General features: G+C 47.0%; 1 protein-coding gene across 1 annotated transcript in view; it reads left to right on the top strand.

Annotated features, from left to right (window-relative positions):
• Positions 1 to 27,499, top strand: part of LOC124805394 (myrosinase 1-like) — a 96,781-nt gene that overhangs the window by 4,924 nt on the left and 64,358 nt on the right. Inside the window, exon 2 of the mRNA XM_047265956.1 lies at positions 15,815 to 15,948. Within this exon, the coding sequence (XP_047121912.1) occupies positions 15,815 to 15,948 (134 nt within the window). The remainder of the gene's footprint in view (positions 1 to 15,814; positions 15,949 to 27,499) is intronic.

Below are 27,499 nucleotides of genomic sequence, written 5' to 3'. Positions count from 1 at the left end.
AGGATCCCGGTGTCCTCGTGGAGTTGGCGCGTTGAGAAGCGCCTCGGAAGATGCATAGCAGTCTTCAGGGCGCGGTTCTGTATCCTCTGCAGAGTCACAATGTGAGCAATTGCGGCTTTACCCCAGACCACGGCCGTATTCTCTAACAGTGGGCGAACCAATCTTAGGTAAAGCGTGATGCCGTGTTGCGGTGACAATGACGACTGTGGGTTTAGCAGCGAATACAGGGCGCGAAGGCGTCCTATTGCTCTCCCTTTCACGTCACGGATGTGTTGCTTCCAGGTGAGCCTGCGGTCTAGGGTAACCCCTAGGTATTTCGCCGTTCCACCCCACGGGATAGGTTCTCGCAGGATTTCGACTGGCGTAAGCCCCGGCGGCAGAAGTCTTCGCGTGAAGACGACTGCCTGGCTCTTTGTGGCGCTGAATTTCAGACGCCACTTTGTTGCCCATGAGTCCAAGGCGTCGCACCCGCGTTGGAGGCGGTTTTTCAGCACGTGGGCGTTCATGCTGCTATTGAACAGGGCTGTATCATCAGCATACAGCGCCAGTTCGATTTCTGCCACTTTCGGCACGTCGCAGCGTACAGGGAGTACAGCGAGGGGCCGAGAACCGACCCCTGCGGCACCCCTGCACGTATCTGCCGGTCTGTGGACGTACCGTCGTCAGCCCTCACGTGGAAGGTTCGTTCGGACAGGTACGACCGCAGCAGCGTCATGTGGGACGTCGGTATCCCTTGTTCAAAAAGTTTGAACTCGAGACCGTCGTGCCACACCGAGTCAAACGCTCGGGAGACGTCGAGGAACACTGCCCCAAAGAATTCCCTTGTTTCCAGTGCCCTCATCGCCGGTTCCACCACCCGCAAGAGCTGGTGGGAAGTGGCACGTTCTTCTCGGAACCCGAACTGCTCGTCCGGTATGATGCCCTCCTGGGTAACGTGTCGCATCAGTCTTCTCGCGTACAGCCTCTCGAAAACTTTCGAGAGGAACGGGAGCAGGCTGATGGGTCGGTAGCTCGATGCCTGGCGTGGGTCCTTGCCGGATTTAAGAATGGCCACGACCTCCGCGTGTTTCCACGCAGAGGGGTAGACATCTGATCGGAGAATCTCGTTGAAAACATCGGCAAGTTGCCGGTGTAAGCCCGGCGGTACGTTCTTCAGCAGGAGGTTTTTGACGCCATCGCTGCCTCCAGCTTCCTTGGGGTTCAGCGAGCGAAGGTGCACAGCAACTTCCTCCTCCGTTATCGGCTCGATAACGTCGCCTTCCTCCCTTGCGGCGCGGAAGGTTGGTAGTGGCTCGTGGACACGCCGTATGTGGTCGTCGTCGATGGCGTCGGCCACCGGTGTGAAGTTCGCTGCAAATGCGTCAGCCAGGACGCTGGCTTTCGCGTCGGGGTAGCAGGCGATGTCGTTCCCGACCTGTAAAGGCGGTATTCGCTGTCGCCGGAGTAGGAAGGACTTTACCATCCTCCATCCACTGCCATCCTCAGGATTGAGGGTAGACACAAGGTCTTCCCATTCCTGGTTCCGGTGTTGCTCAACTGCTGCCTTAATTTCCCGTCTCATGCGGTCTAAGCTGCACTTCGTGTCTGGTTGGCGAGTGAGCTGCCATTCACGAAACAGTCGGTTCTTCTCAGTGATCGCGTCCAGGATAGGGCGCGGTAGCTGTCGCGAGAAGTCTCGTGGCACTCGGCGATGCCTCGGCGTGGCTTCCTCCGCTGCAGAATCGTAGGGCGGCGTTTGCCCCTACCACAGTGGGGTTTGGCGCGTCCTCGAGCAGTTGGAGGGCTTTCGTCTGAAAGCGCTCGGCGTCGAGCCTGCGATAGCACGGACGGCTGTCTGGAAGAGAAGCTCCGGCCACGTCGAGGCCAAAAATGAGAGGTACGTGGTCGGAGGGAGGTCGTTACGCGTCTCGGCGGTCGCGAAATGCCCGATGCCCTTCAGAAGAGCAGTATCGAGTACGTCCGGTTGTCCTCGTGCAGCTAAGATCGTGGGGTCAAACTGCCCCACGGTGATCGCGCCGTTGAGGTGAACAACGCAGGAGAGGCGGCGCCCGCTGCGGCTAACAGTTCGAGAATTCCATTCGGTGTGTTTGGCATTGAAATCCCCGGCAATGAACGTTCGCCCCTCAAGCAACAGCAGGGCGTCGAAGTCGGCTTCGTCTAGCGGCCTGCCAGGTTGCCGGTACACCGACACGAAGAGAACCTTTCCGGCGGTGGTGTTGACGGCCACTCCTGTGGCCTCCAGCGCGTTGAGCGCCGGCACTTGAGCCCGGTGGTGGCGCAGTGACTTCTTCACGTAGATGGCAGTGCCGCCCCCGTGGGTTGGTTCTGTCATCTCGGTAGCAGCAAAAATTTGCTGCTCGCACGTCGACCCCGGGTGTGAGGAAGGTCTCCTGCACAAGGCAAATGTCGACCGCGTAGGAATTGGCGAAACTCGCCCTGCTGGGGGTGGAGCCGTTTCGGGAAGGTTTGACTCCTTCGCGACGTTTCCCGTAGTCGGCAGCAGAGCGGCGTGCTGGGAACGCCCTGCGCGGGCGACAACCCTTCCTACAGCCGAGTGCGCCGGCAAGCCGGCATCCCAGACTGCAGGTGGTGCCGCGGGCGAGGGCAGCTGCGACGGCTGCGGTGTCGGTGCGGCCTCCCCTGCCAGCGGCCGTGGCTTCTCGGCGGGGGCGGCCGGCTTCCCCTTAACTACGTCCGCGAAGCTGCGGCTCGCGTTTACGCGGCTAGTGCGCTTCCCGCTCTCGAATGCGGTGCATCCCCGGTAACAGGTGACGTGGTCCCCGTTACAGTTGCAGCACGTCGGTCGGTCTTCTTTCTTCTCGGGGCAGTCCCGGGACGGGTGCTCCTCGGCGCACTTGCAGCAGCGTACAGGCATCCTGCAAAACTTTGCCGCGTGGTCCGTGCGCTGGCAGTTGAAGCACTGGCCTCGTCTGCCTTTTGCGCGGAGTGGCTCGACTTTCACGTCGAAATCGGCAATGTTTTCTACCTGAAAAATTTTCCGGGTACGACATTGTCGACCAAAACCACATGGAACAAGGGAAGAATGTCCCTGAGGGTCCTGGGGGATCTCATCAGGCCGACGTGGCGAGTCTGGAAGCCGAGTTCCTCCAGCTGCCGCTGTAGGAACGCCGGTTCCATCTTCTACATCTACATCTACATTTATACTCCGCAAGCCACCCAACGGTGTGTGGCGGAGGGCGCTTTACGTGCCACTGTCATTACCTCTGTTTCTGTTCCACTCGCGTATGGTTCGCGGGAAGAACGACTGTCTGAAAGCCTCCGTGCGCCCTCTAATCTCTCTAATTTTACATTCTTGATCTCCTCGGGAGTTATAAGTAGGGGAAGCAATATATTCGATACCTCATCCAGAAACGCAGCCTCTCGAAACCTGGCGAGCAAGCTACACCGCGATGCAGAGCGCCTCTCTTGCAGAGTCTGCCACTTGAGTTTGCTAAACATCTCCGTAACGCTATCACGCTTACCAAATAACCCTGTGACGAAACCCGCCGCTCTTCTTTGGATCTTCTCTATCTCCTCCGTCAACCCGATCTGGTACGGATCCCACACTGATAAGCAATACTCAAGTGAAGGTCGAACGAGTGTTTTGTAAGCCACCTCCTTTGTTGATGGACTACATTTTCTAAGGACTCTCCCAATGAATCTCAACCTGGCACCCGCCTTACCAACAATTAATTTTATATGATCATTCCACTTAAAATCGTTCCGCAAGCATACTCCCAGATATTTTACCGAAGTAACTGCTACCAGTGCTTGTTCCGCTATCATATAATCATACAATAAAGGATCCTTCTTTCTATGTATTCGCGATACATTACATTTGTCTATGTTAAGGATCAGATCCACTCCCTGCACCAAGTGCCTATCCGTTGCAGATCTTCCTACATTTCGCAACAATTTTCTAATGCTGCAACTTCTCTGTATACTACAGCATCATCCGCGAAAAGCCGCATGGAACTTCCGACACTATCTACTAGGTCATTTATACATATTGTGAAAAGAAATGGTCCCATAACACTCCCCTGTGGCACGCCAGAGGTTGCTTTAACGTCTGTAGACGTCTCTCCATTGATAACAACATGCTGTGTTCTGTTTGCTAAAAACTCTTCAATCCAGCCACACAGCTGGTCTGATATTCCGTAGGCTCTTACTTTGTTTATCAGGCGACAGTGCGGAACTGTATCGAACGCCTTCCGCAAGTCAAGGAAAATGGCATCTACCTGGGAGCCTGTATCTAATATTTTCTGGGTCTCATGAACAAATAAAGCGAGTTGGGTCTCACACGATCGCTGTTTCCGGAATCCATGTTGATTCCTACAGAGTAGATTCTGGGTTTCCAAAAACGACATGATACTCGAGCAAAAAACATGTTCTAAAATTCTACAACAGATCAACGTCAGAGATATAGGTCTATAGTTTTGCGCATCTGCTCGACGACCCTTCTTGAACACTGGGACTACCTGTGCTCTTTTCCAATCATTTGGAACCTTCAGTTCCTCTAGAGACTTGCGGTACACGGCTGTTAGAAGGGGGGCAAGTTCTTTCGCGTACTCTGTGTAGAATCGAATTGGTATCCCGTCAGGTCCAGTGGACTTTCCTCTGTTGAGTGATTCCAGTTGCTTTTCTATTCCTTGGACACTTATTTCGATGTCAGCCATTTTTTCGTTTGTGCGAGGATTTAGAGAAGGAACTACAGTGCGGTCTTCCTCTGTGAAACAGCTTTGGAAAAAGGTGTTTAGTATTTCAGCTCTACGCGTGTCATCCTCTGTTTCAATGCCATCATCATCCCGGAGTGTCTGGATATGCTGTTTCGATCCACTTACTGGTTTAACATAAGACCAGAACTTCCTAGGATTTTCTGTCAAGTCGGTACATAGAATTTTACTTTCTAATTCACTGAACGCTTCACGCATAGCCCTCCTTACGCTAACTTTGACATCGTTTAGCTTCTGTTTGTCTTAGAGGTTTTGGCTGCGTTTAAACTTGGAGTGAAGCTCTCTTTGCTTTCGCAGTAGTTTCCTAACTTTGTTGTTGAACCACGGTGGGTTTTTCTCGTCCCTCACAGTTTTACTCGGCACGTACCTGTCTAAAACGCATTTTACGATTGCCTTGAACTTTTTCCATAAACACTCAACATTGTCAGTGTCGGAACAGAAATTTTCGTTTTGATCTGTTAGGTAGTCTGAAATCTTCCGTCTATTACTCTTGCTAAACAGATAAACATTCCTCCCTTTTTTTATATTCCTATTAACTTCCATATTCAGGGATGCTGCAACGGCCTTATGATCACTGATTCCCTGTTCTGCACTTACAGAGTCGAGTAGTTCGGGTCTGTTTGTTATCAGTAGGTCCAAGATGTTATCTCCACGAGTCGGTTCTCTGTTTAATTGCTCGAGGTAATTTTCGGATAGTGCACTCAGTATAACGTCACTCGATGCTCTGTCCCAGACTATATCTGATAAATTGAAATCTCCGCCTAAGACTATAACATGCTGAGAAAATTTATGTGAAATGTATAACTAATTTTCTCTCAGTTGTTCTGCCACTAATGCTGCTGAGGCGGGAGGTCGGTAAAAGGAGCGAATTATTAACTTAGCTCGGTTGTTGAGTGTAACCTCCACCCATAATAATTCACAGGAACTATCCACTTCTACTTCACTACAGGATAAACTACTACTAACAGCGACACACACGCCACCACCGGTTGCATGCAATCTATCCTTTCTAAACACCGTCTTTGCCTTTGTAAAAATTTCGGCAGAATTAACTCTGGCTTCAGCCAGCTTTCTGTACCTTTAGCGGCAGGTGACGAAAAACGACCTTCAGCTGCTTCAGCTGCTCCGTGCTCTGCGTGAAGCAGTTCCAGTTCTCGGTCTCACAGAGTTGCACGAGTTCCGCGTGGTCCTCTATGCACTTTGCTCTGACCTTGTAAGTGTCGGTCCCCGCGATCATCTTCCGAGGTTTTGCGACGGAGTAGAGCTTCTCTCTGAGCTCGCTATAGCCCTCACTCCACTGGATGGTAATCAGCGGCGGGGCGTTTTCGTCGCCGTAGTCGGTGTGGTCCCGTCCCCGTCGGTCTCGGCTACTTCCGGCAGATCTGCAAACCGGTTTGCAGCCTCGACCTGTTCCGGTGTCACCGGTCCGAACGGCCTGGCTCTCGCTGTGTGGCGCCGGGAGGGCGCGATGAAGCCTTCTTCGTCGGGCTTCCTCGGCGATGCGGTCGTCGTCCTGCGACCTACCCTCCTCTTCTTCCGCCTGGCGCGACCAGAACTTGCCTGGGGGGAGGGAGTGTCCTCTACGGCCGCGGCTGGGCGCTTCCGTGAGGTTTGCTCGACCTCAGCAGGCACGTCGGGTGTTGCCAGCCTGGACGTCGATGAGGGCGTGGCGGCTTCTGTAGGCACCACGGCTGGTGCGACTGCTGGCGCGGCAGCTGTAGTGGCGACTGCGACAGGCAATTGCCTGTCGCGACCCACAGGCACCAGGGACCGGAGTATCGTCAGTACCTCCACCCTGTCCGCATCGGTGCCCACGGCCAGGCGTTGCATGCAGATGCAACTCTCCTCGGGCGATGGCGGCGGCAAATTCCTCCTTTGTCAGGGGGATCGGCGGCTCGATGCGTCGTCTCGGCACAGAAGTGTGCGGGCGCGGCGCCGTCCGTTCGCGGAAATTTCCACGGCCATCCGGCGGCCGCCAGCAACTCACTCGTCGTCCTCGTCCGTCGTCCGGGAAACTTCCCTTAGACACCCTGCGTCTCGCCGGAGCGATCGTCTCGTTCCGGCTCCTCCTCCATGTCGTAACCCCCAACACGACAACTTTGCCTCTTTAGAAAGACACGACAGTTTCTGCTTTCTCAGAGGGTGGGGTCACGCCACGTGGATTTTGCCGCACCGGTCCCTAAAGGCCCTTGCAGGCTGATGTCGACTCTGAAAGAAAGAGAGAAAACGCTGGTTAGCGAGAACACGCAAGGCTAGTAGCCACATGCGTGAACCCGCGCAACCGATGGCTACAAAATCACGAGCGAGAGGTTAGCCTCGGCAGCGTCAGCACAGGGCGTCCGCACACGTCGGCAGCCATAGCGCAACTGCGTCGCCGTGCGTGTGCCGCGACGGTCGAGAAGCAAGTCCTCTCTTCTCCCGCTGCGCAAAACCCTCCGAAAAACAGCCGTTCCCCCCGAGGTTGTTGAATAAACCTATCGTGGCCCAGCAGTGGCTACTGTGCCAATGACGTCTTCTAGCAAGGAGACCCGACCTTCCTCAACCAATCACTGCAGTGGAGTACACATTCTATTCTATGAAAAAACAGGACACAATGCCTGGAGGTCCTGCAGTGAAACCCCCAGCGCATTTCACAAGATGAGGGAAGCTTCCTAGTGAAAACAAGCTCCGTCTCGTCCATAAAACGATTTAGTGGGCGCCGTTTTGGCGAGGCGCGGCGGCAACTAAGAAACGCGACATCCAGAGAAATTCGTCGTCCCGTCTCACAGGGTACGCTGTTCTCGTAATAAACACATCAGCCGGGCGCCAGCCTGACGCCGCTATACCTGTACCCGCACACGGGATAAGGAGACCGGGCTCCCACATCACGTCCACTCGCTGATAAAGCGGTCAGGCTGGCGCCAGGATGCCCGGCGCCGCCAGTTTCTCGAAAAGCATCATTTCGCATTCAGCGTCGCCGTTCCCACCCTCTTGCTTGGCCGCTAGCGGAACAAGGCCGTCCGCCAGAATGGCGGCCCATAAACCACCGCCCTGCAGCGCCCACCGCCAGTATCGGTGAGTACAAAGGAATCCGCGAACTCGCTTGCTGCTCGGCGAAAGTTCTAAAGCAGGCCTTAATGCAATGGTCCCCTCCATCACATCTACATCTACATACATACTCCGCAATCCACCATACGTGGCGGAGTGTGCCTCGTACCACAATCTCGTTCCAAAATCTGTCTCTATAGCCGAGTTTAATTCTACTACTGCTGCTCAAGTCATGCATGTACTGTGAGGTCAGTCAGTGGTTTACCCTAACCCTAATAGTCCATCAGTTTAACATGAATCTTAGATGCACCAAAGGCGAATGAAATTGTATGATAATCACCGAAACAAAATGAAAGGGGAAGTACCTGACGGCTATTACCACCGGAAGGCATCGCCGTCTTTTAACCTGCTGTTTACTCAAATTACTGACTTATTTAATATCCATAATAATTAGCGGTTGCTTTTGCTGTGGCATAAGTGTCAACAATCGAGATAAAACTGAATTAATTGGCATTGTGTTTAACACTTAATGTGAAGCAGTATGCTAACCAGATTTTGCTTCTGGAATGGAAGAAAGGCTTACAAGAAGTAATAAATACGAGACAAAGTGAAAGCGCGAAACTGTGAAAACGCTATCTAAACTGTTTACTGTACAGGGTGGCCACAAAATCTCGTCCCCCTCCCCCCCCCCCCCCCTCCCCCGTCCTTAAAAACCAATATAATCCCCTGAAATTAAATAATTAACGTGAACAACAGTTCTTTAGATGAGTTTTCTTGAGTTATGAGGAGAGAGGAAATGCACCGTTACCAATGGAGCTCTACAACACTGGGCACTCCGAATCGCAAATGAGATGAACATTGTTGATTTCAGGTCTTCTTCGGTTAGGTTAACCAGGTTTAAGAAATCATACAATATGAGAAGTCGCAAGACAACAAAGTTTACTTCAAGTAAAAACGTAGAAGACACGCCATTAGTTCGTAGCTGATGTGACGACGAAGCTGGCTGTTATCCTGACATCTGTTGTGTCTAACGCCGGTCAGTCAGGTACCGTGAAAGAACTGTAAGCACACCGCACTTCTCTGGTATCGGGCTGCGTGGAATTTGACCGCCCGCGGGAATACACGGACCTCGATGGACGACAGAGGGCACTGTCTGTCGCCTCAGCGCTGCTCTCGCCTGGTGACTGCGCCACCGCCTCGCCACGTGAATACACCGGCTAGTAGTGTCCTTGGCAGCCGGCCGGCATAAACACCGCTGCACACCGACCGCTCACTTCCTTCTCGCGCCCGCCACGCCACACATTTTCTACGTCCTCTCCGTCCGACGGCTCGCCCCTTCCTTTTCCTCTCCTCCCCCTCTTTTCCCCCTCATCGGTCCGGGTCCTCCCACCCCGCCCCCATCTGCCGCCGTGTTTTCTATAGTGCTGTTGTGAGTGAATGCTCAGTGTTGCGCGTCCCCTGTCAGTGTTGCGAACAGCCGCCATACTGTCACTGGTTGTGTTTTTTATCTCGTGCGAACAGCAACCAGACTGTCGCCGTGGTTTTTTTTTTTTCTAATTGTGTCTGTCTACTTATTGTCAATCTTCATCCGCATCGTCAATTCCACAGCTCTCCGCCATTTAACAGTTTTTTACAATGTCACCGTTCTATCGCCTGTTTTTCTTGTTTGTTTATATTCTCATTATGTTTTTTAACTTCTCTGTAGGCTGTAGAGCTGCATATTACGCTGCTGCCAGCCCCCCCCCCCCCCGCCCCCTCCCGAGGAATGCAATAAAGAAAAAAAAAGGACCGCCCACTCAGTCGTGTACTTCATGTGATAGCGTTCATTACTCTCTCCAATGTACTGCTGACTACTCGTCGAGGACTGAGACACATGTTTCCATTCAGCGAAGCAACATTTAATGGGGTTTCATGTCATGAACGACTCATTGTAGCGGTCATCCTTTCTGTCAGATTTTTTTCTCCTCTGAAAAATGGTACCTCTAACCTGTCACCCTCTTCTTTCAGGAGATATACCTTCTTTTGGCTAGTTATTATTCCCAGCGGTACGATGTGGTTGCCTCCTGGCTAGAATTGCATCAATGCTATAAACAGCTCGGACAGTCATGCCATTTGTGAGTCACTGACTTGCAAGGACAGCCGAAAATGTGATTTCACTCGCGCCCATAAGGCTATAAGGTTTCCTACGCCGATGTGATGGTTCGACTGCCACCTGACCAAGGGGTTCACATGACGGCTTTGAAACTGGATAAACCGTCGTCAGAGGACATCTTGCGCATCGCTGATTCGTTCGGAATGACCTAGGCAGCTAACGAACGACACATGGTAAGGCAGTTCACCACGTGCGCCATCCCAGCGTCGTAAACGTAGGACGACCGCTAGGTAGCAGCAACGTCGTGATTCGTCTTTGTCCGATGTCTCTATGACTTCTAAGCCTGCAGTCGTCCCTCAACGATGGCTACATGGGCGGCTCCATGTCCACAGTGTTTTTTCTCTCGCTCCCGGGAAGACTGTATTGATCGCTGGGCGTCCTGTACACCCTGTGGAAAAGAGGGGCACCTCCGCCCAGTATGTTGCAGTCGCACGACCCACTCCACCCGTCCACTACCGCACGACCACACCAGGACACGGTACACATGCTGCAGACAGAAGTCCTCCAGGGCGACCACTCAGAAGCGGTTTCTCACGCTTTGCACGTTTCATCAAGACCAGTTTTCAGATAGACAATGGGGGCACTGTCTCTTCGATGAATCAGGCGACTTATGTCCGACTGGATTCACCTGACTCATCCACGCCCTCCCGATATTTGGTGGCATGTGGAGATAGTGCGATTCCTCTTCTCGGGCAGCTCTCGATTGCAGCAACTTACAACTACGTTACTCGGTTTTTCACGTTCTTTGTCGTCGACCATCCATCGGCTACCAAGATTTTTCGCCTCAACGCCTTTACAGCGTTTGGATTTTCTCTCTCAGATGAAGTCAAGGTGGTTTCCACTGTGATCCCTTTCCAGGAACTTTGGCGCCGTCTCCACAGTGTTTTCGCCTCTCTGTCAACCGGATTTCGGGTGTGGTTCAGACTTTCAGGCGCACATCACCCAGATGCCACGCCTCGTTTTTATCGCGCCAGACCAATTTTGGTGGCATTATGAGCTGCTGTGAAGCAGGAATTCGATCGTCTATAGGTTGCTGGGGTTATCGAACCTGTGGAACCTAGTGCATGGGCCACACTGCTAGTCATCATCCAGAAGCTGAATGCATCTCTTCTCTTGTGTGGGGATTTCCAGGTGGCCATTAATGTTCAATTACAGGTAGAAACCTGTCCCATTCCCTGGCAGGAAGACCTACTCATCAAACTGGCTGGGGGGGGGGGGATATTTATTCAAGACCGACATGCTGATGTATATGTCGAGCTACCCTTAGATGAGGCGTCTCAGACCACTGTCGTCCTTAATATACCATTTGTGGGTTGTGTAAGTACAGTCGACCCCCCCCCCCCTCCCCCTTTGGCATTTCCTCAGCCACTTCATTATTTCAGCGATTTCTGGAACAGTTGATATGGCATATTCCAGCTTGCGTCAATTACTTGGGTGAACTTATAGCCAGAGAACCCTCCCACCAGGGGCACTTGGAAAACCCCTGCACGCTGTTCATGACCCTGCAGGACGTGGGCTTGTGTTCTTTGAAGACGTGCAGATTTTTTTCACCCAGGAGTGGAATATCTGGGGCATTGGCTCACTGAATATGGAATCTGGCCTACTCACCAGAACGAGGCTGCCATCAGTTCTTTACCTTGCCAATGAACTTACAACAATCACAAGTATATTTGGGCAAGCACAACTATTAGGATAAATTCTTAGCCCAGGTAGCCCACATTGCACAACCTCTTAATCAGTTGTGTAAAAAGGGGTCCCTTATATCTGAACCCCCGACTGTGACGTCGATTTTGTCAAATTAAAAACAATGCTGACATGCGCACCCTGCCTCCCGATCGCCCATTGGTTGTTGCAGCCAATGCATCGGCCTATGGTATCGGACTGTGTGGAAGTTGAATGCCCGCTGGAGCAAATGGACTTTGATGGATGATAGAGGGCAGTGTCGCCTCAGCGCTGCTCTCGCCTAGAAGGTGTGCCACTGTCTTGCCACCTGAATACACGGGCCAGTATAAACACTGCCACACCTTGACCACTGAGCCCTCTCTCCCACATCCTCCATGTTATTTCCCAATGCAACTTTCAGCATCTACTCCTCCCAGATGATGAGCTTCCCCATGGTGGCTACCCTTCCTATCAACTCTAACCCCACCTTCCTCCTGCCTAGTCCTCTGGGCTCCCTCTCCTCCACCTCCCTTCCCCTCAGTGGCTTTCCCCCTTCTATGCCCCTCCCTCTTCTGTGCTCCCCTTCAGTGTCTCTGCACTCCCTCCTGCCTTGTCTTTTCATCTCCTGCCCTGCCCGTTTCCTACCTCTTGGTGCACCCCCTTTCCCCTCTTTTCCTCTTCCTCCCATCCCCCATTCCCTCTCTGCTCTTTTTTCCTCCTCTCCGACCTCCAGTCCTTCATCAGGTCCCCACCTGCATTTTTTATTCTTTGTGAGCGTTCTGTCATTTCCAGTGGTTTTGTTATTCAAAGTGTCTTGCTCTGTGTGATTTTTAAGCCAGCCAGTGTGGCCGAGTGGTTCTAGGCATGTCAGTCTGGAACCACGCGACTGCTATGGCCACAGGTTCGAATCCGGGCAATTAATGTGTGTGATGTCCATAGGTTAGTTAGGTTTACGTAGTTCCAAGTTCTAGGGGACTGATGGTCTCAGATGTAAAGTCCCATAGTGCTCAGAGCCATTTGAACCATTTGTGATTTTTATACTGTGGCCGACACTTAACTTGTGTTTGACTCCAGTGATTTTAAGTATGCAACAAATTGCCAGCTGTGTTCTTTTAACTCTGTGTCGAGTTTTTAATGTCCCTCAATGTCCGCATATTAGTGTATATTTTAACTCCCATCATCTCCATTTTCTGTATTTTATGTCCCCCTTTTTACCCCCATTTTTTATGTAAGAGTTCCCCTTGTTCTCGTATTTTTGTTAAAGCTATTTGGCTGAAGAGCGGTGGACTGTGCCACTGCCAGCCCTCCCCTGCCCCTATGGAGCAGGGGAATGAAATTACAATAAAGGAAAAAAAAGACCACTGAGTCCCGCTTTTTTATGTGTCCTCTCCCTCCATTGGCTCCCCCCTTTTTTCTTTTCCTCGCCCCCCATTTTTTCCCCTCATCTGTCCAGGTCCTCGCACCCCTCACCCCTCTGCCTTAAGCCGGCCACAGTGACCGAGCCGTTCTAGTCGCTTCAGTCCGGTTCCGCGCTACAGCTACGGTCACAGGTTCGAATCCTGCCTCAGGCATGGATGTGTGTGATGTCCTTAGGTTAGTTAGGTTTAAGTAGTTCTAATTCTAGGGGACTGATGACCTCAGATGATAAGTCCCATAGTGCTCAGAGCCATTTGAACCTCTGCCTTAGCCTGTGGTGTGTTATCTTCACGTCTACTCTACAGTACTGTGTTTAAGTGAGTGTTCAGTGCTGTGCGCCTCCTTTTTTAAGTGTTGCGAACAGAAACCATACTGTCGCTAGGTGTGCGAACGGAAACCAGTCTGTCGCTGTGTTCTTTAAATTGTGTCTCTCTTCATTAGCATCGCCAACCAGTGTTTTTCTATTTTAATTTCCACAACTTTCCGCCATTTTACAGTTTTTAAAAATGGTCACCGTTTTATAGCCTGTTTTTTATTGTTTGGTATCTTCTCATTATGTTTTTTAACTCTTCTGTAGCCTGTAGAGCGGCGTATTAAGCTATTACAACCCCGCCCCCTCTGAGAAGGAATCGAAATTCAATAAAGGAAAAAAAAAAAAGACCACTCAATCATGTACCTGGTCTGATAACATTCGTTACCGTCTCCTGCGTACTACTGACTACTCGTCGACTGCTTTGCTTTGGTATTGGTTTTCCTCTTTGGCCTCGATTAACATTTCGGCTCGTGCTTGACCTGTTCGCAGCGTTGTGTCGGACGTTCGTTGCACTTTATTACTGCATAGGTTGCTATTGACTTACCGATACTCTTGTTGTGTCGAGGCTGCCGTCCGGCCAGCCCCGTTGCTCGATTTCGACGTGAGTTTGTATTCCGTCCGTAGGCGGCTGTGCGTCGTCATCGTTCGTTCCTCTCCTGTATTTCTGACGTGAGCACCGGTATTCGGCTACTCACGGATATAGCAGCTTCATCATTTCGAGGCGGAGAAGAAGACAGTCTGTTGTGTAATCGATGAATGGTATAACACATCCGTACACAATAATGACAGTGTGATGAATATGAGTGGATTACTGCTTCTGCAGCTGTATTTGTGTCTTCGTGGACCTCAACGCATATTAGGATCAAAAATTAAAAAATCTTATAACAGACCTACCAAAATGTGAGGAGATTTTATTCGACACGGTTTCTAACCAGTTGCAGGAACTGATAGATTAATTCCTTCTGCTCTACCCTTGCCCTGTCTTTCTGCAGAACGAGAAAAAGACTGTTTATACAATTCAGATTCCACCCAGAACAACTAGCGTCTCTGGGGCATGGATGTGTGTGATGTCCTTAGGTTAGTTAGGTTTAAGTGGTTCTAAGTTCTAGGCGACTGATGACCTCAGAAGTTAAGTCGCATAGTGCTCAGAGCCATTTTTGAACTAGCGTCTCTCGATAAAGAATTTTTTCGACTGTAGAAAGTATTGTCGGACAATATAATTTCCGCTAGCTCTGTGTCATTCGATGTTTATCAGGAGAATAGTATCCTTAAAATACAGTCGTTTGTGCATTGTTTCCGTTGGCACATTTTACGAACTGCTGTGGGAATGCTCGGTGTGGAGCACAACAAGCAGAACAATGGGCACGAACATTTCTTACTCCACAACAATATTGTTAAATAAAACTAGTAATTAATGTGACGTGCCTGAAAGCATTTTTCTGTCGTCGGGTCTGCCTGGAATGCGAAAAATGTTTGTTTTCGTCATTCAAATGACACTTCGCTTTATTCTGACGGCTGTCGGGAATAAGTAAGGAACTTTCATTGTTACTAAAACGTACATTATTCAGAAATTATTATAAGAACTGCGTTGCAGGAATTATTGTTAAATGATGTATGTATGAGGAATATTTCATTTGAAAAAATTAAAGTCGCGATTCACGGAAGTCGTCTGAGATGCAAGTCAAACTCTAGCATTATATGTGCAACAGTTTAGCTGACTATATGAAGTGTCTCTCACTCAAAACATTAATGACAGGTTACCTTTCTTGTATGGTTAAGTGCTCCAGATTCGCGTGTGTCACTCTGTGTGTTAGCACTACGCGGCGGTGCGTTCTCTTGTCGCTGCCGAAGGAAGGAAGGAAGGGCTGTACAAACCGCTGTCATAAGCGGTTCTCTGTGCGGCAAAAACGAGTAACTTTAGCAATTGAAGAAAATACGTCTTAGCAGCTAAAATTTTCATAGTTCATTTTTTTCGTTGAATTCCTCCTACATAAAAAATTTCAGAGTGAGTTTCGACATGTCGGATTGGACCATTCCCGTGTGAGAGCTCAACAGCAGCAATAAAATACGGCTTTCAAATACGACTAAAGAACTTACAAGCTAAAATTGTAGACACTTGCTAATTATCAGCGGTGAATTAAAGTAAGTTAAAGGGACTATAACCAACGGAAGGATTTAAAAAAAAATTAAAGGGATTATCTACAGCCTAAAGAATTTAATTTTTTTTCCTTTTCGTAACTATTGACTTTTCTTGAATTCTGCTGTTATTGTCTTGTTTTGTATTTATATTAAAAAAATTAATCATTTGTGGAGTATTTCGTATTTTGTGCTGCACTTTTCCCCGTCCAAAGTACCAGCAACTCAAAATATAATTTTCTTTTGGCTTTAGAGCTCAATTTTATTGCGAAACGACAATTGATCCAATACGCAAATGTGACACTATTTACTGCTTTTTATATGAAACAATTTCAGCCTCTGAGCTTATTACAACGTTGCTGCTTTTCTGCATAGGAAAAGGGGAGAGCATCTGGGACCGGATGACGCACGAAAATCCGGAGTACGGCCTAGGCGACGGAAATGGTGACGTGGCGTGCGACTCGTACCACAAGTACAAGGAGGACGTGCAGCTGCTCAAGGCCCTGAACGTGAGTACCTCCGTACAGTGAGTGTCACTCACGGAATACCTGTTTAAGATTGTAGTTAACGTCTTAATTTCGACCACGGAGTTTCTAAGATTACCTGATTGCATGCTTCACGTCTTTTCTCCGAAGCAGCATCCGCCATAGGACGTTTTTTTGTGAAGTCTTACGTTATGTTATACGTGTATGTAATTAATAGGCTTTCCCAATAAATATCTCCAAAACAACAAAATCGATTAGGGATTCAGTGGTTTAAGAAATAAGCAAATATTTGAATATCCAAAGAGCGATAGTAACTATTTATTTAATCGTATGGTGATTTTATGCAATCACAGTTGATATAAGACAAGTGATTTTATATAATATACATATGATATAAGACAAGATTAAACTTTAAAGTCCGTGTTTTTTAACCAATTAATTAAGCTGGGTGTGAGAGTGAACAAGTCGTCGGGAATTTCAGCCTATGAATGAATTGGACAGCGTTGGACTAGATGTTCAGTTGTCTGCTCTTCTTGATTACATTCACACATTGGTGAACTAATCCAGCCCCATTTGTACCTGAAGTAGTTACAACAACCATGTCGTCCTTAACCTGCTGAGGCGGCACCAGAGGTTTCTCAGTAGGTCAAAACCTTTTGGCTTCTTTCTGGGATCAAGGTCATGGACTCTTGTTCCCAATGTTATTGTTGACCATTCATGCTTCCAGCTTTCATTTAGATCAAAACCATCCGCGATGAGTCCTGCAGTAACACTTGCTAGTGTTCTTGATCGCAGTCGTTGCTGTGGTGGATGACAGAATTCCTGGTGCAGTGGTAGAGAGGGTCATGCACAACTTTCTTGGCCTTCTTCAGTAGAGCTTGTTTCAGCCTTAAATCAGATGGAGGGATGTGACTCAATACAGGTTGGGGTTGGTTTGATGGAACCAGTGACGCAGCGCATTGTGTCGTTCAGTTTTGTGTCTGCCTTCTTCACATTTACACTTTCCAACCAGACACGTGCACAGTACTCGGCAGGAGAGTACACAAGACTGATGCCAGTTAAACGCAGACAGTCAGCAGAAGTTCCCCAGGTGGTACCACTGAGCCTATGTAGTATGTGGTCCCTTCCAGCAACTTTATGAGAAAGCTTGGTGATCTGCTCTTTGTAGCTCAGGGTTCTATCTAGAGCGATTCCGAGATATTTTGGGAAATGGTTGTGCCTCAACGTTTGTCCATTGAGCAGAACTCTTGGTTTGTACCTCGGAGCACGATTCGCTAGATGGAAACAAGTGACTTCAGTTTTTGATGTGCTTGGGATCAACCTCCAGGTCTTAAAGAAAGTTGACATCTTCTACAGATCCTCCGTAAGAATTTGTTCACCATCTTTGAAATTAGTGATCCGTGCTACCAGTGCGATGGCATCAGCATAAATGAATTCAGTTAATGTTGTGGTTCGTAAATCATTAATGAATAAACTGAATAGTGATGGGGCTGAAACAGATCCCTGTGGTAGTCCATTATTTAGTTTCCGTTTGTGGCTTATAGAGCTGCCTAGAAACACTAAGCATGCTGGATATTTGATCCACAATTTCTCAACTTGGTTCAACTTGCAGTAACTTGTAGATCAGTCCCTGTCGCCAGACAGTGTCGTACGTGGCTGTCAGGTCTATGAAGACAGCTGTTGATTTCAGATGGCCTTGAAAACCTGCTTAAATATGGGTAGTTAGGGCAAGAACTTGCTCGGTGCACCTGCGTCCTTTTCTGAAGCCAGCTTCTTCAGGAGGGGTAGCAGCCTCGACAAACGGTGCTTTTCTGGTTAGGAGGACTTGTTCCGAAAGTTTGAATGTACAACTGAACAGTGCTATAGGGCGATAGCTTTCAGGGCTGTCTTCAGCCTTGCCAGGTTTGAGAGTAGCTATAACTTTAGACAGTCTGAATTGTCAGGGAAGTTTGTTCTCTTTGATTGTGTAAGTGAAGAGCGAAGTGAGCCAGTGCATGCAGTGCGGGCCCATGTTTTTAATAAATTCATTATAGATGTTGTCGGGGCTATCAGCCTTACCGACTTTCAGTTCCTTGACAACACTTTCTACTTCCGCTATGGAGAAGGGCCTGGAAAGCGGCTCGTTTCTTGGGGCACTGCGCTTGACGTTAGAGAGGTTACATTTTACTACTCTGGCGTGATTCTTGTCTCTGTTTGCCCTTGTGAGGTCTGCGATCAGGTTGGCAATGAGGTCGGGACTCAATTTAGGATACGGCTTTTTGAGGTGTTGCTTGCCAATAAGCCCATTCAAGACTCTCCATGCTTTCCTACTTGACTCGGTAAAGTTCATTTCTTTGAGTGTTGCTTCCCATTTCTCTCGTCTGTTCTTGTTTAAAGAGTGGAGTAGCTGTGAACCCACTGTTTGATTGCTAGAACTTTGGTATTCTTGATATAAAGCCTCATTTTGTTGGTGGCACATATTCCTTTCTGTAACCTCTGGGAATGTTTGACTTAGCAGCTTCGATAACTAGTGTAACGAATTCATCGTAGTTGTTTGCTGTTGTCTATAAGTTCTTCGCAGCTAAGTTGGAGTCAAGGTCTTTTGAGAATCCATCCCAGTTAGCTCATTGAAAATTCCATGTGCGTAGGGGCATTGAGTTTACAAGGGGAATTTTTAAACCAATTTCTGTCATAACAGGACGGCGTTGGCAGTTTGGAAAGTTAGACAGAACAGTAAGAGTGGCGTTAAGTGGTTGATCTAGCTGATCTTTGGACAGAAATACCAAGTCTGGGTTGTAATCCTTATTCCAGCGCGCAGATTGGAAGGTTCCTTTGTCTTTCACATCAACGACCAAGTGCATGCTGGTAGTTTCTGCCCATTGAGCTAGTGACTCCCCACAGACATCCACGGTGTCGTACCGCCAATCCGTGTGATGGCTTTTAAAGTCTCGAGTGTATATACAAGGCTGATCGAAAGTCTGCAGAACTGTGGAAGTCCAATTCACACTTGGAGGCTTGTACAGGTTGACAATTTTTAAGTCGTTTATCTGGATTACTGTTGTGTAGATGTGGATCACTTCTGTAGAATCAATTACATGCACTCCGTTTAGGCTTGACTTCACATAAGTGGCTATTATATAATGTGGATGGTGGATAGCTTCGACCAGTGTATAACCAGGTATTCGTCCTCTACGCTGAAGATCTTGCTCATCTGTGGTATGTGTTTCCTGAATGTTGACAACATCAGTGTTAAGTTCATGCAGTTGTTTCTGTAGATACATTTGGCAGAGCTTATGCCTTCAATATTAAGCTGCATAATACGAACTAGGGGTTTCTCGTCTTAGTTGGACGATCCTGAAAAGGACGGTTATTAGTTATGTTTGCGGAGATATTGCATATCACCTATGAAACAATAACAATAATTCCGTGTGACCCCAAGGGCTGTCGCAACTCATTCAAACGGAAGTCCTTCGGCTACATGTTTGTCCCTAACCTGCCTAAAAAGTCCTACCAGGTAAGGGCATGCGGGAGCAGCTGCCGGTCAGAAACAATGAGAAACCAGTCCAAAGTTACAAATTGCAACCCTGGACCGATTTTTAGTTCTGCTGAAAGGGACCTACAGTCTTATGTGTTATCCAAAGTTTCGTTCCTGGTGAATCTTCAAATCATTGAGGGGTGAAGTCTAGGTTAAAGGCAGACTGAAATATTGCGTACTCCAATCGAGATTTGATACCACGAATTTTCGGTTTCAGGCACCCGCCTTACCACGAGACAACCAAGCCCAACATTCTGAGACAGGAAGCTGATGCAATGTCTTATCACTTGCCCTTATACTGCTCTAAAACTGTTAATCTCCTGTGGCTGCACAATGGTGTGACCATTGGAAAAAGGTCACAACATATACCGACTTAGTAAAGCGTTTGTAATATGAACCCCAACAAGAGTAAAACAAGAGTAATGGGATGTACTCGAATTAAATATGGTGGTGCTGAAGGAGTGAGATTGGAAAATAAGACACTAAAAGTAACCCACGAGTTTTTTTTATGTGGGCAGCAAAACAACTAATGATGGCCGAAGAAGGCATTTCTGAAAAAAAAAAAGAAATTCGTTAACATCGAATGTAAACTTGAGTGTTAGGAAGCGTTTTGTGAACGTGGACGATACGCTGTTCAGACGACAAGAGAACAGAAGCTTTTGAAATGTGGTGCAACAGACAAACGCTGACGAAACCACTTAACAAATGAGGAGTTGCTCAATATAACTGGAGAGACAAGAAATCTGTGGTACAACTTGACTAAAGGAATCGATCGTTTGATAGGGCATACCCTGACGCGTTAAGGAAGAGTCAGTTTTGTAATGTAGCGAATTGTTGGTGGGGTTCAAAAGTTTAGAGGGAGACCCATGGATGAGCCAACTAAGCAGGTTCAAAGGATGTAGGCTGCGGCAGTTATTCAGAATTTAAGAGGCTTGCACAAGGTTGAGTAGCCGGCCGGGCTGGCCGAGCGGTTCTAGACGCTACAGTCTGGAACCGTGTGACCGCTACGGTCGCAGGTTAGAATCCTGCCTCAGGCATGGATGTGTGTGATGTCCTTAGTTAGGTTTAAGTAGTTCTAAGTTCTAGGGGACTGATGACCTCAGAAGTTAAGTCTCAGTGCTCAGAGCCATTTTTGAAGAAGGTTGAGTAGCGTGCAGAGCTGCCTGTGTCCAGTCTTCGCACTGAAGACAACAACCACAACAATAACAACGACAACAGTAGCGTGTAGTATCCTGGTGACAGCGGCGATCCCACGATACTCTCAAAGTGCCATAGATTAATCCTGATCCAAGAACGCTCACAACAGCAACTAGATCAAAGTGGTACACACATATTGCACGACAACGGACCTAACGTGATGAATAAGGTTGAGTTATTGTGAGCTGTAGGGGACCACACAAACGCCTTCATCTCCGTGAACTATTCCTCAACCACGCTCACACAATTCGTATATAAGCGGATGAAGCATGGTAGAACCGAACATGCGGTTACCAAGAGGGGCGCCGTAGTGGAACAAATGTGTCCACGCGACCGGACCGTTAGGTCCTGTATAGTTCGTCAACGAGAGACGATGGCAGGCGTACCTGCCTACACTTTTCATTCTATTTTATTTGCCTGTACGAGAATACGTAGGCCATCTTCATAAACATTCTTCTGTTGACGGAAGAAATAGATCGCCAGATTTGCCTATCGATGTAGTGGTGCCATGCAGCGCCTGTGTCTACCAGCATGTTATACTACTCACCATTCCTGTTTCCATGCCTAGAGCACCCCGTGCCGACACCCATGAAAACATCTGTGCCCTGTGAGGTACAGTCGTGCTCAAAAGTATCCGAACGACCTCAATTTCATTTCGCCTGATTCGCATACAACCCTCATAACGCAGCTTTCTAGCAGGTTCTCCAATCGCTACTCGGTACAGTCCTTTCACTATTGAAAATGGTTCCAACAAATCACCACTAGAAAACACTGCTCTGTATCGCAACATCTCAAGATGTAAAGCAATACCACGATACTACAAATGTCAGGGAACACCTTATCACAGATAAGACTGTCCTTAAGGCCTGTAAGCTCACATTTATTACAATAAATGACATACCTGAAATGTTACCACTCTCATTATTACGTCAGATAGGTAATGCACGTAGTAAGTTCGTCGTATTCATGATTTCCTCTTCAAAGTAACATACCGTACTTATTATTTAACACTAACTAACATTAAAAATTTAAGTTATTCACGGCCTGCTAGTTGAGAATATGTATGACCTTCAAATGACACGACCAAACGCCTCGTTCTGCATTTGGATTCAAACCCAGGTCACGCAGACTAAGCAAAGATTTCATGACTAACGGAAACTAACAGTCATTCCTGACTAGGCATACAGAAAATGATATACCTCGATTTTAGACAGTATCAGTTAGGAAATATCAACTTTAAATTACCCAATGTAAAGATTTTTAACGGACGCGAATTCCTACCCAGTTAACAAAGTACGTGAGATGTTAAATATTGCTTCTTCACGAGTAATTTACTTGAAATGCCGTGAGGTAAAGCTTTGTGTTGGTCAGGGATTTGAACCCAGAACCTAATCGGATTGTAATCGAAGCACAACCAACTGTGACATATCGGAGTTTCTCGACAGTAACAAGATGTTTTAACTGAAATGACGAGACGAAACAATAATTTTTTCCTTCCCAGGACTCCAACCCAGCACCTATCTGTTATATTATAGAGCAAACGAACGTTAAATATGGGTTTGTTACTCCAGCAGCGACATGTAAGCATGTTTGAACTAGAAATAATATGACGAAGAGTTCAGTGCTGACTGGTAATCGAACCCCATGCATATCGTTGTTCGCTTCACACAAAGGCACGTCAGCTACCGAATGTTTCTCCTCCAGCAGCTCGGAATAACACCCTTGAACTTACAGTGTCTCACTGGGAGCCAAGAACGTCAGATATAGTTAGTGTTGACAACGAATGAAAATACATTAAAAATCAAAATTATTTTCCCCTTGTAGATAGGTGTTCTCATGCTAGAGCTTGATAATACATAATGGGAACTTAAGTGCTGGGGCAGGATTCGAACCCATTCTTGAGCAATATGTGAAGATGTTGAGGAATCTGCAGTTTTGAACAAACAAGAAATTGTCGTCGAACTGTATTGTCACGAAGGGATCCAATTCCGCGTTAAGGGCGGTCTGAGTTGCATTCCCAGTTCAGAACAAATTTATCAACATACAGAAGCTGAAATACGAGGTGGAATAAGCGTCCTGTGACCCTAAATAGCGTTTGTTTCGTCACTAGAAATAGATAACTAGTATAAGAAAGGTTACTGGTGATAGAATTTCTACATGTCGCCACTCCTGGCTTTATTGTGGTTCAACCTAATGTCTACTTGGTAGAGAAGGAATATCATGTTTAATGAGAATTTCAGATCACAATTCCATTATATCTTCTTCACGTGGCGTAGCCAGTAGAGAATAGAATATGTCTCTCGCTATCAAAAATCATCGGCAGAAGTTGGAATCGAGCCCAGACCATGAGCATATGAATCTATCAGCAGTTCAACAGACCACCGAGTCATCTTCTCTGTGGCACGTTTTTCAAGTGTAACGCCATTGCGCCACACTAGATAAGAATTCTGACACACAGGCTCCCTGTAGTGGTTTGCAGCATGTTCAGTACAATTTACTTGGTTGACCGAATCGCAATGAACTAGTTGCCTCAGCTACCCAGTGCATATTTTTGACTGTATTTTGTAATCACCGAGGTAAAATCACCTCACTGCCACCTACACAGAACTGCCAACAGTGTAGGATGCAGAAATTTAATTAGAAAGTGTTCCTTTCCACTTGATCTACTCTATTGCGCTATCTGTTTGTTGAAAACGTCGTGTAGTGTAAAAGAAAAGCTGTAACTGTCTGTCTCTCAGAAGTCTACATCCGGCCTTACGCATTATCTCAAACTACTATGGAATGTGGAAGTTCTGGAGGAATTGTTGTTGACTTCTGGAGACACTTGAGCTAAGGTTAAGCTAGTAGTGTAACAGTAAGTGTAGTGTGCTGTAGACAAAGCATCAAAATACGTCAGAAAAGTATTTTCTACGTTAGCTGTCGTGTGGTAGTGGGATTTTATTTTTTTTCAAACCTTGTTTGACAGCTTTAACTCAGAACAACTTTTCTACATGCATGTAATCAATAAACTACATTTGCATTGTCAGACTGTTATAAACAATATCAGAGAATTTGCATGTATCGTTGATGATTAATTTCTCTCTCATGTTTACTATTGTTTAAACAACACTAAAAATATCCTACGAAAATTGTGCACTGTATTATAAGAAATGAAATAAAACTACCCACAATAACCTTACGACGAAAGTCTGTTTTAATAAAGCTGAGTATCTGTACACAAGCGTGCCTCTATAGAACCAATTTAGTAAAATACTACTCACTCAGATTTCGGTTGGGTCTGTGTTTAATTGGTATGCTGTGTCATACTCAAGAGGTATGCAAATGTAGCATTTCATAAATAAAGTTATGTATTCCTAGAAACCCAAAATTTGCGTGTCAGCAACGGAAAGGGGCGTTACCTGTTGTGTAGCTCTGTAAGTTTTTCACCATTGCACTATGAGCCAAAAGTATTTTCTTGTGTTTTCCATATAGATGTTAGATCTGCCTGCTTCTATCTCTTTCACAGAATGGATAAAAATGTCAGTGATAGCGAGACCGGATCCACAAACCACAACAGACGCTTTTTACACGTCAGCAATGTTGAGTGTTAATTAAGTAAATAAATTAGTGAAATCAAAGTGAACTAAGAAAGTAGAATATAAATGGAAAACTTGGTTTAGTTTAGAGAGTTACATACTGGCATTCAGCGGGCAGAACAGAAGAAACAATGACCGTGGAGTCAGCGGGTTCCACATAAGCGGGCGCTGTCGATTCAGCCGTCAGGGCATCGCCCGACCGGCTCACGTGTTTCTAAGTTGTCGCATGAGCAAAGGCCCTCGCCTACATTCCAAGAGCCAATGACCGACGTTAAGAAGATTCTTCGAGAAGCCTTTCAACGTGACGGAAGAAGCAATGACCGGCTCACGTGTTTCTCAGTCGTCACCTGCGATCAGAGGCCCCCGCCTACATTCCAAGAGCCAATGACCGAGGTCAAGAAGATTCTTCGAGAAGCTTTTCAACGTGACAGAAGAGGCAATGGCCGTGAAGTCGTTCACCCCCAGTGAACTGAAGTGAATAAATACGCGAGACGCGGTGGGCCCGACAGATGAAGACAGATGAAGACAGGCGGAGACGAAGACGAGAGACGAAGGAAGAAAAGAAGAGTAGCAGTAGTTTTCAGTCAGTTTCGGTGCTGAAGACCGTCATACAAGAAGAGACTGCGTCATGCACAGACGCACCAAGTCCGCCGCTGTAATGGAATAGCAAGCAGCAGCCGCGGCGCCAGAAGACAGAAGTTAAAAGGTATTGGAAGTCTGGTTTTTACATACCCGGGTGACTCGTGAGGACGGGAAGGAGACGGCCTCACATCAGTAGTTACCTGTGAGCTGGGATGAAGACCTGACAGCCGAAGACTGGCAAGCGGGAGTCCGTGGTTCGAGTTCGGGACACTGGCCTTCCACCGCCGCGCCGCTCCGCTGGTCGACGCACAACACACGCGGCCGCTTAGAGAAGAGAAACACTGGGACGCCACATTCAAGGTATCACCATCCGATGCACGACGTCGCTCGCAATAATTAAACGGGCCACCTCGCGCTGCGCGTCTCCGGTCAGCTGGGCGAGACGGCGACACGAGATACACACCGCTACGCGTAATCAGACGCCGCCGCCGCCGCCGCCGCCGCCGCCGCTGTCGCAGCAGAAGGCTATGCAAACGACACGGCTGCCGCTCTCCGAACCAGAACGTCCCAGTAAGATACAGTTGTGCGAAACTTTCAATAAAAGTTAACTTATGTAAGAATGATGTTTCATTCGACCTCATACCCGAGCCAAGGAAGAACCCACCCTGCCCACATGTTAAGAGAGAAAAGTTAATTTATTTAATATTTTCACCCTGACAGAATGCTTTAGAATGCTCATCCTGACAATTGACAGCATCAAAAGAGAAAACACAGTTACATTGAGTGACAGAAGTGTCACATTTAGTAACACAATTGTTACATTTAGTGTCATAAGCCGTCAGAGCTAGTGCAGAGGTATGTGTTACAAATTCCTATTATGAGGCTAATAGTAGCTAGAACTCGTAAACCGCTATTTAAAGGACAAGATTAGTTGCGATTTCCACGTGCAATGACTTTCCTGGGCTGAAAACCGTAAATTTACAATCTTTTGTTACACCTCAAGCGATAATAACTGATTATTCAATGGAACTGACAGGAAAAGTCAAGTGAACTTTGAGGCTTAATTCCGTGCACTCCAGGAAGTAACTCGTCGATCACAGAGTTGCCAAACATACCTTGCCTTGTTGCTAAATCTCAGTTACAGTACCAGCAGGAAGAAGATGAACCGATGTGATCCTACAGCGGGCTGGGAACTGACCATAGCTGGTGTCTCAAAGATGCGGTTGCTACGGCCTGGAATACGTAATGCGTCTGATTCGCATTTCTGTAACTAGGTTTAGGGACTGGAGCGTAGTTGCTAATAATACTCAGAACTGACTATAAACTAAGCATCATACATCAGTAACTCTCATAGTTGTTTTTATATTTCTTTCGTAAGTGTACTCCAAACTAAGAAACTCATTCATGGACGTTTTCGTGCCTGGCCGATAGTCGTGCACAACAAACAAATAAAAATAAAAAAAGTTATATATATATATATATATATATATATATATATATATATATATATATATAGAGAGAGAGAGAGAGAGAGAGAGAGAGAGAGAGAGAGAGAGAGGAGAGATAGTAAAAAAATTGCATCATGCTATGTAAAGAAATCTTTCATTAAAATGACACGTTCCACATCATTACAAAATGTCGTATTCATGATCTATGGAACAAATATTAATCTAATCTAATCAAATCTAATCTGACCTAATGATATGAATTACCAAAATTTTCACCAATATCAGTAACGAGAACTAAACTTGAAAATAAAAGACGACAGTTTTTGTAATAAACTGGGACTCCTATGCAGACCCTTTTGTCCCTGTTAGCTAATCACAAAAGATGTCTGATATACCTCCATTCAGAAGTAACAAAGTGTGCATGCATTTAAAGATGAAGCACATGATGTGAAGTTCGCTGGCGGAGATACGAACCCAACACGTAATCATATTGTTAACTAAGTAAAATCAAATGTTACGTATCGGTTTTTCTTACCAGCTGCTAGGTGTTTGAATCTAAAATAAGGATACAAATATTTGAGCCTGAGCGACAATCGAACCGTACACCTACCGTTCTTCTTTATCATCCACGAATACAGCTTAAGTATCAACTTACCAACAGTAAGACGCGTGCGTGTTTGACCAGAAATAACGACACCTATTGCGAATGTTGGCAACACGTGAACAAACCTGAAAAATGCATGTTAATTTTCACTAGCAGGCCGGTGTGCACGTGATAGGGCTTGAAATGAAATTATATATTTTTTTGTACTGGATCAGTATTCGGACCCACATACTTACCTTTGGAGGAGACTTCGAGGATTTCAGTCTTGGGAAAAGGAACGAAATGACTGAACTATTCAGAGCCTCGAAAGAGGAGATACGAAACCAGATCACAGTCCAGCACCAAATTTTTCAACGTCTGTAGTTCAATCAAGTACAAGTAACATAAGAGCCTTGTTCCTTTAAATGGCTGTCCGTTCATCAAATAACATAAAATTTTCCAATGTAAGTAAGTTCACTGGCGACAGTATTTCTGTTTACCATGACTTCCGCCTATGTCATTTCCCAACGTAAACCGGCTCTGCCCAGTCGGTAATGAAGGAACGTGTTGTTTAATGCGGATTCTGAACTATAACGTCTTTCTCTTGAGGTTACCAGAGGTAAAGTAAATCTGTTTGCGCCTCTTAAAAGTAAATGCGTGAACCCACGCATTGCAA

Source organism: Schistocerca piceifrons, chromosome 7, assembly GCF_021461385.2.
Source record: "Schistocerca piceifrons isolate TAMUIC-IGC-003096 chromosome 7, iqSchPice1.1, whole genome shotgun sequence".
In the NCBI taxonomy this organism is placed as follows: Eukaryota; Metazoa; Arthropoda; class Insecta; order Orthoptera; family Acrididae; genus Schistocerca; species Schistocerca piceifrons.
This window is presented reverse-complemented; position numbering and strand designations above follow the sequence as displayed.